Source organism: Vitis vinifera, chromosome 18, assembly GCF_030704535.1.
Source record: "Vitis vinifera cultivar Pinot Noir 40024 chromosome 18, ASM3070453v1".
Classification (NCBI taxonomy): Eukaryota; Viridiplantae; Streptophyta; class Magnoliopsida; order Vitales; family Vitaceae; genus Vitis; species Vitis vinifera.
Window position 1 is genome coordinate 3,722,167 of NC_081822.1, and position 13,330 is coordinate 3,735,496.

A 13,330-nucleotide genomic window follows, 5' to 3' on the forward strand; every position below is an offset into this window, starting at 1 on the left:
GAGGGTTCAATCTCTTGGTTATCCTCCATTCAAAACCTTAACGAAGGTCCAAATTTCTAGAATTGTTAAAGCAACTTCTGGTTTCTGTCCCACAACTAGAAAGGGACACGAGCATTAGGGAATAGAAACTCATTTCACAATTGGGTTCAGTTGGGAGATTTTCCAAGAACTAGACAAATTAATTAGGACATTATTTATGATTCAATGACAATTAACACAAAACAACCATAACCCATCATCGCTTAATAGATATAAGTTACAACTTAATTGATTAAGCTAACCGAAGTAGGTGCAGTTAAAGAACTTTGTCAACAGATTGCTGGCAGCTTCTCACCATTTTTATCACGCTTTTAAATTTTCAATCTTAAAATTAGAGGACAAAAATGCCCCCATTCTGCCAATGATGAAAGTGTACGATGGGAAATGGGGGTTGATCTAAATGCCCAGTTGGCTCCCACATGATAATATGACATTACATCCACCTAACGCTACTGCCCTGATAGATGGAAAAATTAATCCATGGTTGGATCTCCTTATTTCTGAAAGAAAAAACCCTAGATCTATGATCATATATGTGTGTATATATTGATATAAAAAAGAAATAGTGAAACAGAATCATGGTAGAACCAAACAATTCTGAAAATGAAGAAAAATTAAAAATCATTTACATTTTCTCTACATTAATTAATTGACAACCATCTGTCACCAGTCTCCAGTGATGGATGGAGTTTTTGTGATCAGACAGAGTTGGGTTGAAGAGAATGGGGAGGAAGATGAAGGGGTTGGAGCTGCAAAGTCTTCAAAGCAACCCCACCAGACCTCCTCTTCCAAAGACTTTCTGAATCTCCTCCATCTCCACGTTGTTGCACCCGCTTGATCACCGGCAAAGGTGGGTCCAAATCAACAACGTTGATGACGGTCGCATAATTCTCATCTTCATGGCAATCAATCTTGGACGACCCACGACGCCCACCCACAATCAGCTCTCTTCTACTGCCACTGATACTGCCGCCAGGAGTGGCGACGAGATTTTTGCTGGAGAAGAACTTCTTGAGCTTGGAATATTTGACACTGTTGGCGTTCTTGGCGGCGGCGGTGGCGTTGGCAGTGGCGGTGAACCTGTGGGAAGCCGGGAAGCCCATCACTCTGTTGTTTCTCTTGACCTGGCCCATGCAACCCACTCTTGGGGACAAAGGGTCGTTGGAGGATGAAGCGGAGTTGGGAATGGCGACATCTTTGATGCATGGCCTAGAACATAAGATTGGCAAGAATGTGGATTTGTGATGGAGATGATGATGATTGAACTGGTTTCTCATCTCTTTAATTTCTTGAACAGATCTCTCTTCAAGTCTCTTGAAGATCTTATCTTATTTTGCTCCTCCTTTATATTCACAAGGGCAGAGAGAGGGAGAGGGAGATGGAGATGGTGAGGAGAGAAGGGGTGGGTGCGGGGTTAACAAGAAGCAGGGGAATGAGGTTAGTCACATCATTTCATGCGTTGTGAGCGCGGAGAGAACAGAGAAGTGATTATTGATCATTGAGATTGTCAATTGCGCATCAAAGTGTTGTACCTTTGTCACAACGCTACCCCCCTTTGTTTATTCCTTCAATAAAATTATAGACCAGGTCCTCATAGACAACGGACTGCCCTTCCCCTTTTGTTTTCCAAGACTATTTCCAAAGGGCACTGTGACCAGACCCCTGTATTTCCAAACCAAATAAATCATACAATTCAAGAAACTGTCACAACTTCTCATCTGGGTGTTTCTGGGGTTTGGCCTTCAAAGAAGAAAAAAAAAATGTAAATTCTTTAAAAAATTTCAAATTGCCAGCTAAATGTAGGCTCTCACAGTCATAGTCATAGTCCCCATAGTGTAGGCCTCTCATTTCCACATGTATAGTAACAGAGGGAAATGGGTCAAAAGATATGATTCTTTTTATTTGAATGTGGCATATAATGTAAGGTAGAGTGGAACCACGTTTTTCTGAGAAATGACGAAGGCAAATAGAGCCTGCCCACTCTTATAATGAACAGAACTCATTAGTATTACCAAGCGTGCCTCTTCCCTTCGTCTTCCTCTTCAAGCATTTCACTATCTTCCTCTTTTAAAGCCACAATGAATTTTAATATTTGATATAAAATTGAAATAATTTAATTTTTTAAATATTAAATGAGAAAAAAATAAAAATAAAAAATAAATAAAGGGTGTGAAGTTGGATGGGCAGCTATAGGCTATGTATAGCCTACAATGAATAGACAAAATGATATGCCGGTTCACCGAGTACTTTCTGGGCAGAGATTGGTTGGTACAAGATAATTTCGGTAGGAGTGCATGTAGGGTGATTACTTCTCCTTCAAATTCAATGGACAAACTGGGCGAACGAGTATGGGCCCACACGCTCCAAGGTGAGACGGAAATTTCAAGCTAACAACTTCACTGCATCATAGTGGGCCCCCACCACCTGACCCAAAGGCCCATCATGCATCATGGGCCTTTGGCTCTATGTAATTATCCTGCTCCCACATGCACACAATCCTACCGTGCATTTGATCATCATAAATTGGAAGGATGTAGAAAAATAGTCAGTGTTGTTTCTACTATTTTTAAGAACAAAAATTATAATTATTTTTTCCATTACCTTTCAAACATCTAAATTTATGTTTATATTAACTATATAAGAATTAATAAAAAAAATATTAATAATTTCTTCAATGTTGCATGGAAGCATTAATCCTATTTATTTTTAAACACCATATTAGAGGTTTATTTGATAAGTGTTTTCAAAAACAATTTTTTAAAATAGTTTTTGAAAAAAATTTTTGAACACCATTCTAAAAGAAAAGTTTGTTTGGAAACTCAAAATTTTTTAAGACTATTTTTAAATATATTTTTAAAATAATTTTTATATGTAATATTTTATTTTTTAATCATTTTACATATTTGTATAATTATTTTTTAAAACAGTCCTTACAAAACAAGTGAAAATAATATAAATACAACTAAAATATATTTTCTAAAAACATTTTATTTTCTTCTTTTAAAGAACAAAAAATAAAAAGTAGGTTTTGGTTGTCAAATGTGTTTCCCGTGTTTTTTTGTTCTAAAGAACAAAAACCTGTTCTAACAAACAGTTACTCAACAAGCCCTAAATCTTTACATGTTACAAAAATTATTTTTTATTTTAAAATTATTTATTAATTTTCAAAATAAAAAATTAATTGTTTTATGTTTTTTTTTCTATGACTTGTAAAAATAAAAAGTAAAAGAAAAATTGTTCAATTTAAATCTTTTTTATTTTTAATTGAAATACAACTAAGTGGAAATAAAAGTGTTATTTATTTGAAAGAGCAAAAATTGTTTTCTACTATATGCCTAATGTTTAAAAGTGGTTTTGTTATAAAAATTACTTTTTTTAATTTTAAAATTGATTCAAAGTGATGGTTAAATATTAAATGCATCTTTCAAAACTTACTTTTTTTCTTATATAAACCCTTACAAAAAAAAATAGTTTTTTCACTTATATTTAAATTGTCACACGTTTATTTTTAGATTTTTGTAAAACAATGTTTCCAGATATAAGAAAATGCTCGTAATCTCTTGTAAAATCACTCTTAAAACGGTTTTAAATTTTTTAAAATTTTATCAAAAATCATTTAAGAAGTTTAAAATTCATCACTAAAAGAAATTGCATCATGGTAAGCAAGACCAACTAAATGACAAAACCTAATTAGGTAATATTAATGATAGGATTCACATGCAATCTTCCTTGATACTTAAAAAGGATAGACATGTTCATTATTCACCTAACACAACTCTAACACGTCAATTAGGAAAACCTAAAGTGGTCCATTCGTGGAAAATGGAAGTGGGGAAGGCAAAGGCAGCACATGCGTCAAAAAAAACAAGTGAGGTTTCTTCACTTTCGATATCGATGTATCATGCATACGAATCGCCCGACACACCAAATATTTAAGCATGTGCGAGGCACGTGAAAGGTGTGTGAGTTTGGTATCCTCTCCTATTCTTCTATCCCCACTACAGAGATCTGCATGTTCTTTGTTACCCACTATTAACTGGACCACACCCACATAATTATTAAATTATTTTTTTCCCCTTCTAATTTTAATTAATTATTTTACGATACTGTGAAGACAAAGCCCAAAAAAAAAAAAAAGTTGATATAAGAACAAGAGCATAAAAGTGATGTTGAATTCAATGACTTGTAGCATGTGGGGTAGGATGGTAGCTTGTTGACATTTATTGGCTCAGGCATCAAATAAAATTTGATAAATGTAAATATATATATATATTTATGGCAAGAGATTGCACAGCCAAGGTTAAAAACATTTTAGTGTGGGGGCCATATCTTCTAACTTTGGTTGAAATTATTGAAGGTTGTGCATATATCTTACACTATATACAATGCATCCTCTGAATTATTAAAGCTCCAGCATATATAGAGATGTTGAGAGAGACATGGGAGAAGTTGAAAAGCTCAAGAAATGGAAGGCTCATATGACTGTTGGTTTGACTATATAATGCGAGGCCAGGCTAGACAAGTCAAATTAAGGTGAACTAGATCCACAGAAATCACACCCAATACCTTACATGACGCCCTTTGTTTTGTTGTGTTTGCAGGTTGTCTTGCTTATAAAATGTAGCTTTTTTTTCTTCTCTTTTTAAACATAGAAGAAGGCGACAAAGTAACGGTGCTCTTGCTAATGGTGACCAAAAGATGAGAATAGTAAGTAAGAACTGAGAAGGGTTGGGCCTGTTCCTTCTTATCCAATATGATTTGGTTTTAGACCTTCGTGGGTTGCTTTATTCTTCAGCATTCATTTCGTTGAAAATAAAAATGGATAGAGACCTCTCTCAGGAAAGCAGTGCAGAGTGAAGTAACAGATTTAGATAAATGCTGTTGACTATGGTTCAGAATTACACGTCGAAGCTGCAGAATGAGGCTGTGTATTGAAGAATTTGATGGCAACTACTTGACTGTAGAGCTGTATTTTGTAGCCAGCAAATAAGCGCCCACGGTGTTTTGACCATTCTCCTCGTTGAGGACTTCTTTTATATTTTTGGGTAGAGCTTTGAATTAATAGAAAATGCACTCTAGTCATACTTTGATGAACTCAATCATGATAATGAAATACAGCCTGGTCATACCTGACGAGCTGAACGGTTCGATGACATGGCGGTGGACTTGATTGCTCAGGCTTTTGAATCTTTCTGCTTCAAAGATAAACCAAACATAATAACGGCCGAGGACTCCTATGAAAAGTCTTTTAAGAATTTTTCAAAAACAGGTTTGAATGCTCATCAGAATTGATTCAGTCTGTTGAGCTCAGAGCAATTGTTCAAACATCACCAAGAAAAATCCAGGAAAACTCCTTTCAGTTAAATCTAAAAAATGACCTTATCCAAGGTTTTTCTACCCATACACCCATTTTCTTCGGTGGCAACGTTTTTCTGTCATTGACCATAGAACTATTTGATAAAAGACAAATTTTTGAGAACTTATGCTGCCATAAAAAACTTATTGTTCTCAGTTATTTTCTCTTATTTTTTGGGGCCCTTTTCTAAAACATGCCTCCCAAATTTTTCGGATGCGGTCATTCTGATTAGCCCACCTGCAAAAAAAAAAAAGAAAAAGGTGGGACTCTAGCAACAACTTGCAACCTGATGATGAACCAAAAAGGGAGATTATGATCAGAGAGATTCCCACGGGACACCATCTCAGCATTTCACTTCACCTAATCCAACATTTGGAGTTGTGCTTTATGCTTCAAAACAAAAATGCTAGATAATGAGTAGAAAAAGAATTAAAACCAAAGAAAAGCCTACCTTCGGGAGGAAATAGAATTGCAGTTTCATCAAGAATGAATTCTCTTGATGTTCTTCTCTATGCGCACCTGCATCTTGTATAACAGGATCTCCTCTTCATGGAAAAGATACTTCAACTGTATTGCTTCTTGCATTTGAAAATAAATTGAAATACAGTGAAATCCATAGTACAGTTACAATGGGTAAAAAACCAAAAATTGCCCAGAGGACCACCATTCAAAATTAATAAACTCCTAAATTAAACATGAATACCAGTTATTGGGGTACAACTGCTTCCTCTTGTGGTAACTTGGATTCAGAGGTTTCCACTTCAAAAAGTGAAACTTGATTTGAAACATCATTGGTGCTACCAATATCGTTAAGGGTGTTGTCCTTCACTTCAGCAGCTCGGGTGTCTGCAGAGTCCTTCATGGTTTCAGCATGCTTTTGGGCTTGAGTTTGTGAAATGGACAATGGAAGGGGTGGAGCAGGGACACCCAATCCTTTGGAAAGGCAAACATGCTTGAAAACAAGTTGTTTATAATGATTTAGTAGATCTTCTACATCATTGACTGTTAGGTCACCAACATTGGCATACAAGTATGGGTACTCCCGGAAGGCTAGGCTAGCCTGATCCTCTTTCAGAAGCATAGCTGCCCCTTTATTCTCCAAATCAGAAATGGATGGAACTTTTGTTATTAACTGATCTTTTGCATGAGGTTCCAACTTTGCCCCAGATGTTGCTTCAGATGATAGCAATGATAGATCAGATCCTATTGAAGGGTCCTTTTCCTTCGTAGAGTACAAAGATTTTTGTTGAGGTTCCTTCAACACACCATCCAAATCAGACGAGAGGCCAGATAGAAGTGCTCGAGCAGATTCCATGTTCATTTCAAACTCTCTTTCATCCATTGAAAGGGATTCTGCATTGATGTTTGAGATGAATGACTCTGCAGAGAGCATGTTTGTGAAAAAGTAAGCTGCTTCTGCAACCATTCTGGATTGACGCCTGTACCGTAGTATATACAACAAATTTGAGTGCAGTTGTGGAGGGTTTGCCTGCATAGCATCAGTCATGGAGAGCAACTTTGTATAAAGAATATAGTAAAATGTAAGATTTTAAGTGGACATTAGCCCAAAGAAACAAAGGCAATAAAGGTTGCCATTAACTGGAAATGCAGTATTTTCCAACTGGAGTTACCAAATTTGAGCATGGATTTTATGGAGATTCAATCGGTCAGAAACGGCTGATCATTTTAAAGAATCATCCTACATGAGTCCATCCCACTACCATCCCGAATGTAAGTTTTAATTTTACTATGTATTCTTTACTGCTTACAGCATGCCAAAGTGGAGAAGGCTTGAATCACCTCCAAGTTTTAGGGAAAGGCTAAGTTAAGAGTAAATTACCAACAAATAAGGCAACAAATAAACAGATAGATCTTATTATATGGAGAATTTTTGTAAACTTAATTTCCCTAGAAATTGATATGAACTGATAAAAATAATTAGGAAAATAGCAATTTACACACAACAGACACAAACTCCCACACAGGAATAAGTAAAGACAAGTGTACTAAGACTTGCTGTGCACCATAATTGTAACAAACAAAATCTGCTTAGAATGAGGGTGCCTTTATACTTGTTGATATGAGCTCACCTTTTTCTCAACCATTTTAAACAGACTACACATGGCACAGTACGTTAGATCATATTTTTCATATTAAATAGGTTCCAATCAACATGGCACAGGGAACTCAGAATATTTCAAAAGTCTAGCTAGAAAAAAAAATGAAATAACCCGCAGCAGGGGAAGCAAGCTTAATGAGAGAAGAACAAGCTCATAAACAAAACAAGAAAGGAAAGAAAGAGTAGATTGTCATTCACTATGGGATTGCATCAAGGTTGGGCTTCAGTTTTTGTCCTCCATGTTAATGATGGATGAACTGGCTAGACACAGGGAAAGAGGTACAGTGTTCAGAATCAAAAGGTTCAGAGGTAAGGAACCCTGTTAAAAGAACACATATAGGATAGAGATTCAAAAAGACCCAGATATGCTGGCAACTTAGGCCTTTTCAATTTGTTTTTATTTTCTTGTTTGCTCATTGAAAAAAAAAAAAAGATTCAGATATGCTGGCACAAGAAATTATCAAATAATAAGCCAGTTTCATGATGAAAGTACAATAACAAATAATTATGCTTTTCAAATCATATTCTATATAAGAAGTATAATTAGACAGCAGCGTTGAAATTTAAGGTTTTGCCACCACTTTTGAAATATTTTACTCAAGATATATTTGCAGTGTCACATTTGTAACAGTGCAACTGCAACCAATCAATATTAAGCTTTTGGAATATGTTTCCAATGATTATCACTTGTTGAGACGAAAAAAAAAAATGATATTTCATGCAAGAAAAGACATGGTCATGTTGCTATCTAATCAGCGTGTAAATTTGGATGCATCAACTGTCTCTGGCATTCACCTATATGTGTGCAAGTACAATCTATCAATGATGTGTATTACACAACAAAAGTCCCTCTTGAGGTACATCTGAGCTGCTTAGAAAAACTGTAAATTTAGTGACTAAAAGATATTGAGATGTTGCCCTGATTTTTTAGTTAAGAACTTAATAGTTAAAAGAATTTTTTTTTTTTTTTTTTTTTTAACTTCAGTCCCTTGATTCATTTATGTGAGAATTTCCAGCCAAGGTGATTTGGGAATTTCCAGCTCCCATGACAGTGGGATTTTTTGCTTAGGAAGCGGCTGGGGGTAAGATTTTGACCGAGGATCAGCTGATGAAAAGAGGTGTCATTTAGCAAATTTTTACTGCTTGTGTGAAAAAGAGGAAGAGCCAGCCAATTACATTCTGATCCAATGTAGCCTAGCCATAATCTCTAGCATTTTGAGCTCTCTTAGTTTGGACTTTCTTGGATTATTCCTAGGTCATCCAAAAAGGTCTTATTAGGGTCGCATGGTAGACTGTTGGGAAAAATCGCAGAAAAGTTTGGAGAGTAGCTCCCCTTTGATTCTTCTCAACAACATGGAGAGAGAAATCAGGGGATTTACAAAGTTTTGGAACTGTCGGTTCAGACTCTAGAGGAGTCTTTAATTCATTCTTTCTTCTGGTGGTCTAAGTATTTCAATTTGCATCTTCTGTTTCTGTTGAGTTTCATAGATGGTTTAAACCCTCACTAAGATTCTAGTGCTAGCTTATTGAGTCCTAATGGGCATTCATTGTATACCTCCTGTGTAAGTGGGTGGCACTCCCTTTCTTAGGTGCCTTTTATAATAAACTCTTTCTTATTGGGGAAAAAAAACAAACAAACAAATTAAGAGCAATTCTACTAAAGGAATCCAATAAAAATAGGGCAAAGTAATTTGGTATAGATTGGGATACTGGGACAGTGTCTAGAGAGGAAAATTGTTACCAAAATCAATAAAGAGAATGAAAAACAGCAGGAACTTTTAACACTTAACTCACTATCAAAGACTAAACAATTAATGTCAATGTTTAACAGATTAAGCAACTGTGCTATTAAAGAATAAGATAGAAAAGAGGAATGACCAACTAAGCATGGGTTGAATACCAGAATTCTGGTGCTCAACAGAAGAGATTCAAGCAATCATGCAATGATCTTACCTTTAAGGTAACATAAATTAGGACAGGAAGAAACTCATCAGCTCCAGGAGGATCCTCATTCGAAGCAATAGAAGCATTAAGCAACAAATTATTGATGACCTTGCAACAATTGAGAATACAGACAAGTTTATCTCTTGGTGCCTTGTACATATTGATCTTTTGTAGCTCTTTCTGTGCAAGCTGCCAAAGTAGGAGGGGTAGGGGTCAGACTTTCTGCAAAGGAAACTTGAGACAAAATTAAAAACAACCATTATTAGGCACTTAAAAAATCACTGTTCCAACTAAAAGCTAAAACAAAACATCCTAACCAAAATTGGAAATGGAAGATATGGTAGCATGAACCATCTTATATTAGAGAAAATTAAAAGTTATACCATATGTAGGACGAATTATGATAGAAACGATGACGTACAAGATCAAAATAGAACTAATGTAGACATAGTGAAAAGGGAAGCCGTACAGAGATCATTAGATCATCCACTGAAAGACCCCTCATCCTCCTTTTGTAATGTTCTCTTCTAAGAACAATTAAGTTGTCTCCCATGATTACATAAAATAAAAAACAAAAACAAACACAAAATAAACAACATGACACTTTCTATTTGGTAGAAAGGAATCACAAATTCCTATTATCATATGTCTACATATAATTTTGACAAGAGTCCAACATTCTTTGATAGTTAATGTTCCATAAAAATTCAACATGCTAACAATCTCGTGGAAGAAGTACTCAACATATCATAGACAAAAATTCACTTGAAATGCATATTCCAATGCTCACCAGCCATGATGTTTCATTTTGAAAGGTTGTTTTAATATCCAATTGTTCTGGACGAATGAACTGTTGAACTAAACCGATCTTCTCAAAAAGTTGTTCATCTAACTTTGAATCATCTGGGACCGAAGCAAATACGCGAGTATATAACTTTGTCATGACATACTTCTCCAACCCCTGAACTTAGAAATATATTCATGTCAAATGGTAGAGGAAAACACATCAGCATATGCAAGAAGCATTATCCATTAACAGCATAAGTTTACTAGGAGACAGACACCTAAAACAAAAACAAGTGAATACATATAATGAAAAAACTGAATTAGAGAGTAGATATCATCCTATGGTTCTCAAAGGCGCAAAGCATACCTAAAGCCTAAAGGGCTCTTGAGGCCTACACACAAGGCACAGCCCAAGGCATGTGCCTGACCAAAGTGAGATGTAATCTAGGGTGCAGGTCAATTTTATAAAATATTGTAAATCTAGATCTGCAAACATTTATCATTCACTCATATCAATATGATCCAAAATTCCAATCCAAAAATTCAAGAATCCAAGAATTTAAAAAGAGTATCTAACAAAAAACTAGTGCAGTGATAAAAATTTCAATATATGCAATCAGAAACTTCAAGAATAAAAGTGTAAAAAGAGAAAGAAAACACACGAACGTCATGAATCAGTGAGTTGTGACCCACTGGGATGAGATCCACCTTAGTCCTTGAGCATATTTAACGTTTTCTTTCTTGGTAATGATTCTCCTATCCATCCTTTAAACTATTCTTTCTCTTCCTTATGCAGTGCCATACACCATCATTAATGAGAAAAGAAAGTTTTGCAACACATGTGTTTTCATAACACAAGCACTACACTGAGAACAACTTGAAATCAATATTCCAAAGTTAATACAACATAAAATAAATCGTTTCCATTAAACAATGCCATACTACAAGGTGCACGTGTAGGAAAAATATGAATAAAAATAGAAACACCAAAATTTTAGGCACTTTTGAAACAAATGAGTTGCCATTTTACCAATAATACAAGCAAAGAGAAAAGAAAAAATAAAATAAAATAAGAAAAGGTGTCCACATGATGGAATAAATGAAAGCCACAGAGGAATTGCGTCTTCACACCACTAATCAAAGTAAAAACCTACAAAAATGTGCAATGCAGTGAAAATGTCAAGTAACTCACTTCACCAGCACTCTCCAGCTCCTCCTCAGAGCAACCAGCCCAAAGCGGATGAGCCCTGAAAGCCATTTCCATGTTGGCAAGAAACTCTTGCACAGCAGCACTGTCCCGTTCAGGATCTGGTGCATTGTTTGAGAATGACACGATAAAACTGCCACATTAACATGTCACTCAATACTTGCACATCATTGATGATTGATTTGCAAAGGAAAATTTATTGCCACTTCAACAAAGATATGACAGTTAAATAGCAAAATTTGTAAATTTTATTGTTATTGGTTTGTATAGAAAGTAAGACATGGCAATTTTAGTATGCCCACATATATAGTTCCAACTTCATCAATCAAAACCTAATAATTACACCTAAAAAAAATCTTACTGTGGAATTCTTCAAATTAAGAAACAAATAAGCACATTGGCAATAACAAAAATACATCCACTAATCCCAATAACAAGCTATAACTATTACACTATGTTTTGTTACCGAAAAGTACTAAAAAAAAAACAAAATAATAAGAAAACTTATTTTCTCATATTTGATATGAAAGAAAAATTAATATAATTAAAATTAGTTAGAAACTCGTATATATTTAAATTATTTAGTGTTTGTTTGAATACTCTTTCTATTTTTAAGATCAGAAACTTCTACAAAAATACAAAAAGTATAGATTTACCTTATACCTTTAAAAATCACTTCAAAAAATTTTAAAATTTGAGGCATCAATATCCCAATTTTTTTAAACAGTTTTTAAAACTGTTACTTTTTTAGTGTAAGATTTTAAGAATTTTTATATTTTATATAAAATTTACTATTATTTTCTGATTTGAAAAAAAAAAAATAGAAAGACACTTAACTTTTACTTAAAAGAAAAAAAAAAAGAAGTGAAATGGGTTTAAATATATATATAGGGTTTGGACTAAATATACTTAGTCATGTTACTTTGAAATTTCATAAAAACCTCCTTACCCTTCTTATTTATTATTTTCATTTACCTCACCTTTTATTCAAAATAAGATTATCTTCTTAATTTGTTATTTTCATTCACCTCTCATTTAATTCAAAATAAGGGGGTATTGGATGAAATTTCTATCCTCTCATTTTCTCTCCCTCGGATTTTTATCATTTTCTTTCCCTCAATTTTTTCAGCTTTAATATATCTTGATATAAAACCAAGAAAATCAGTTGTAGAACCGCAATCAATGCAAGTAACCAAATGAAGATACAATAATTATTGCCTTAAAATAACCAAAAAAAAAAAATGTTTCGATCTCTTGGAAACAAGAACAAAAGTTAACAGTGAACTGAAAAAAACGAAAGAATTGAAGCAATTAGAGAGAACGACCTTTTGATTGCTTTGACGAAATCAGCGGCGGAGGGTTGTCGCATGCGCTCCAGAAAGTCATGCCAGGTCAGTGGCGCGGTCGATGAGGCGAACGGGTCGGCGTTCTCCATCCTCCGTTGCAGGAATTTGTTGAGTCTGAGCTTCCGAGGGGACGCAAGCGGGATGAACTAGCCGGGGAATGGGACTGACTGACGTTGGATCAGAGACAAATTTGGAAGCCGAAAGAGAGAGAAAGAGAAGTATGTCCGTCAAAACTGTCCTGAAACCCGCCAAGCCCATTTCTTAATGGGCCCCCGCAGGCCCAGCTTTTGCTATACAACCCTCAACACCAAGGTCTATGATTAGTTAATTCGTCCAAAAATTTTCCGCAAATAATATTGAAATAAATATGTACTTTTATAAAATTAGGATAAGAATATACAATACATGCTTGATAGTAAATAATTTTTTTAAACAAAAATCAGAGCACTTGTGTTTAGTGTGGTATGATTGATTTGAGGTTTAATATCCAAAATTCAGGATGACAGCTTAGATCCAGCCTTTCCAAATGAGCT

At 34.9% G+C, this 13,330-nt stretch overlaps 2 protein-coding genes across 3 annotated transcripts; both read right to left on the reverse strand.

The window, feature by feature from the left end:
- Nucleotides 1-539: 539 nt before the first annotated feature.
- Nucleotides 540-1,624, reverse strand: LOC100853421 (uncharacterized). Its single transcript, XM_003634420.4, has one exon. It carries the CDS (start codon nucleotides 1,314-1,316, stop codon nucleotides 738-740), a length of 579 nt encoding a protein of 192 aa, XP_003634468.1. The 5' UTR covers nucleotides 1,317-1,624; the 3' UTR covers nucleotides 540-737.
- Nucleotides 1,625-5,941: 4,317 nt separating this feature from the next.
- On the reverse strand, nucleotides 5,942-13,074 carry LOC100252293 (vacuolar protein sorting-associated protein 9A). Of its 2 annotated transcripts, XM_002285791.4 has the most exons (5): nucleotides 12,777-13,066; nucleotides 11,437-11,584; nucleotides 10,249-10,419; nucleotides 9,468-9,647; nucleotides 5,942-6,884 (listed from the first exon to the last, which is right to left on the reverse strand). In XM_002285791.4, exons 1-5 carry the CDS (start codon nucleotides 12,884-12,886, stop codon nucleotides 6,102-6,104), a joined length of 1,392 nt encoding a protein of 463 aa, XP_002285827.1. In that variant the 5' UTR covers nucleotides 12,887-13,066; the 3' UTR covers nucleotides 5,942-6,101. The 2 variants fall into 2 exon arrangements, with proteins under 2 accessions (XP_002285827.1, XP_010664267.1); XM_010665965.3 differs by lacking the exon at nucleotides 10,249-10,419 and having other exon boundaries at nucleotides 12,777-13,074.
- Between the last annotated feature and the right edge of the window lie 256 nt (nucleotides 13,075-13,330).

Excerpts from the sequence above, each read along its gene's own strand:
- LOC100252293 (XM_002285791.4), bottom strand. The coding sequence starts at position 12,886 with ATGGAGAACGCCGACCCGTTCGCCTCATCGACCGCGCCACTGACCTGG. Across the intron at positions 9,648-10,248 it reads AAAATGAAACATCATGGCTG|CTTGCACAGAAAGAGCTACA; the intron begins GTGAGCATTGGA and ends CTACTTTGGCAG. Across the intron at positions 6,885-9,467 it reads TAATTTATGTTACCTTAAAG|GCAAACCCTCCACAACTGCA; the intron begins GTAAGATCATTG and ends GATGCTATGCAG.
- LOC100853421 (XM_003634420.4), bottom strand. The coding sequence starts at position 1,316 with ATGAGAAACCAGTTCAATCATCATCATCTCCATCACAAATCCACATTC.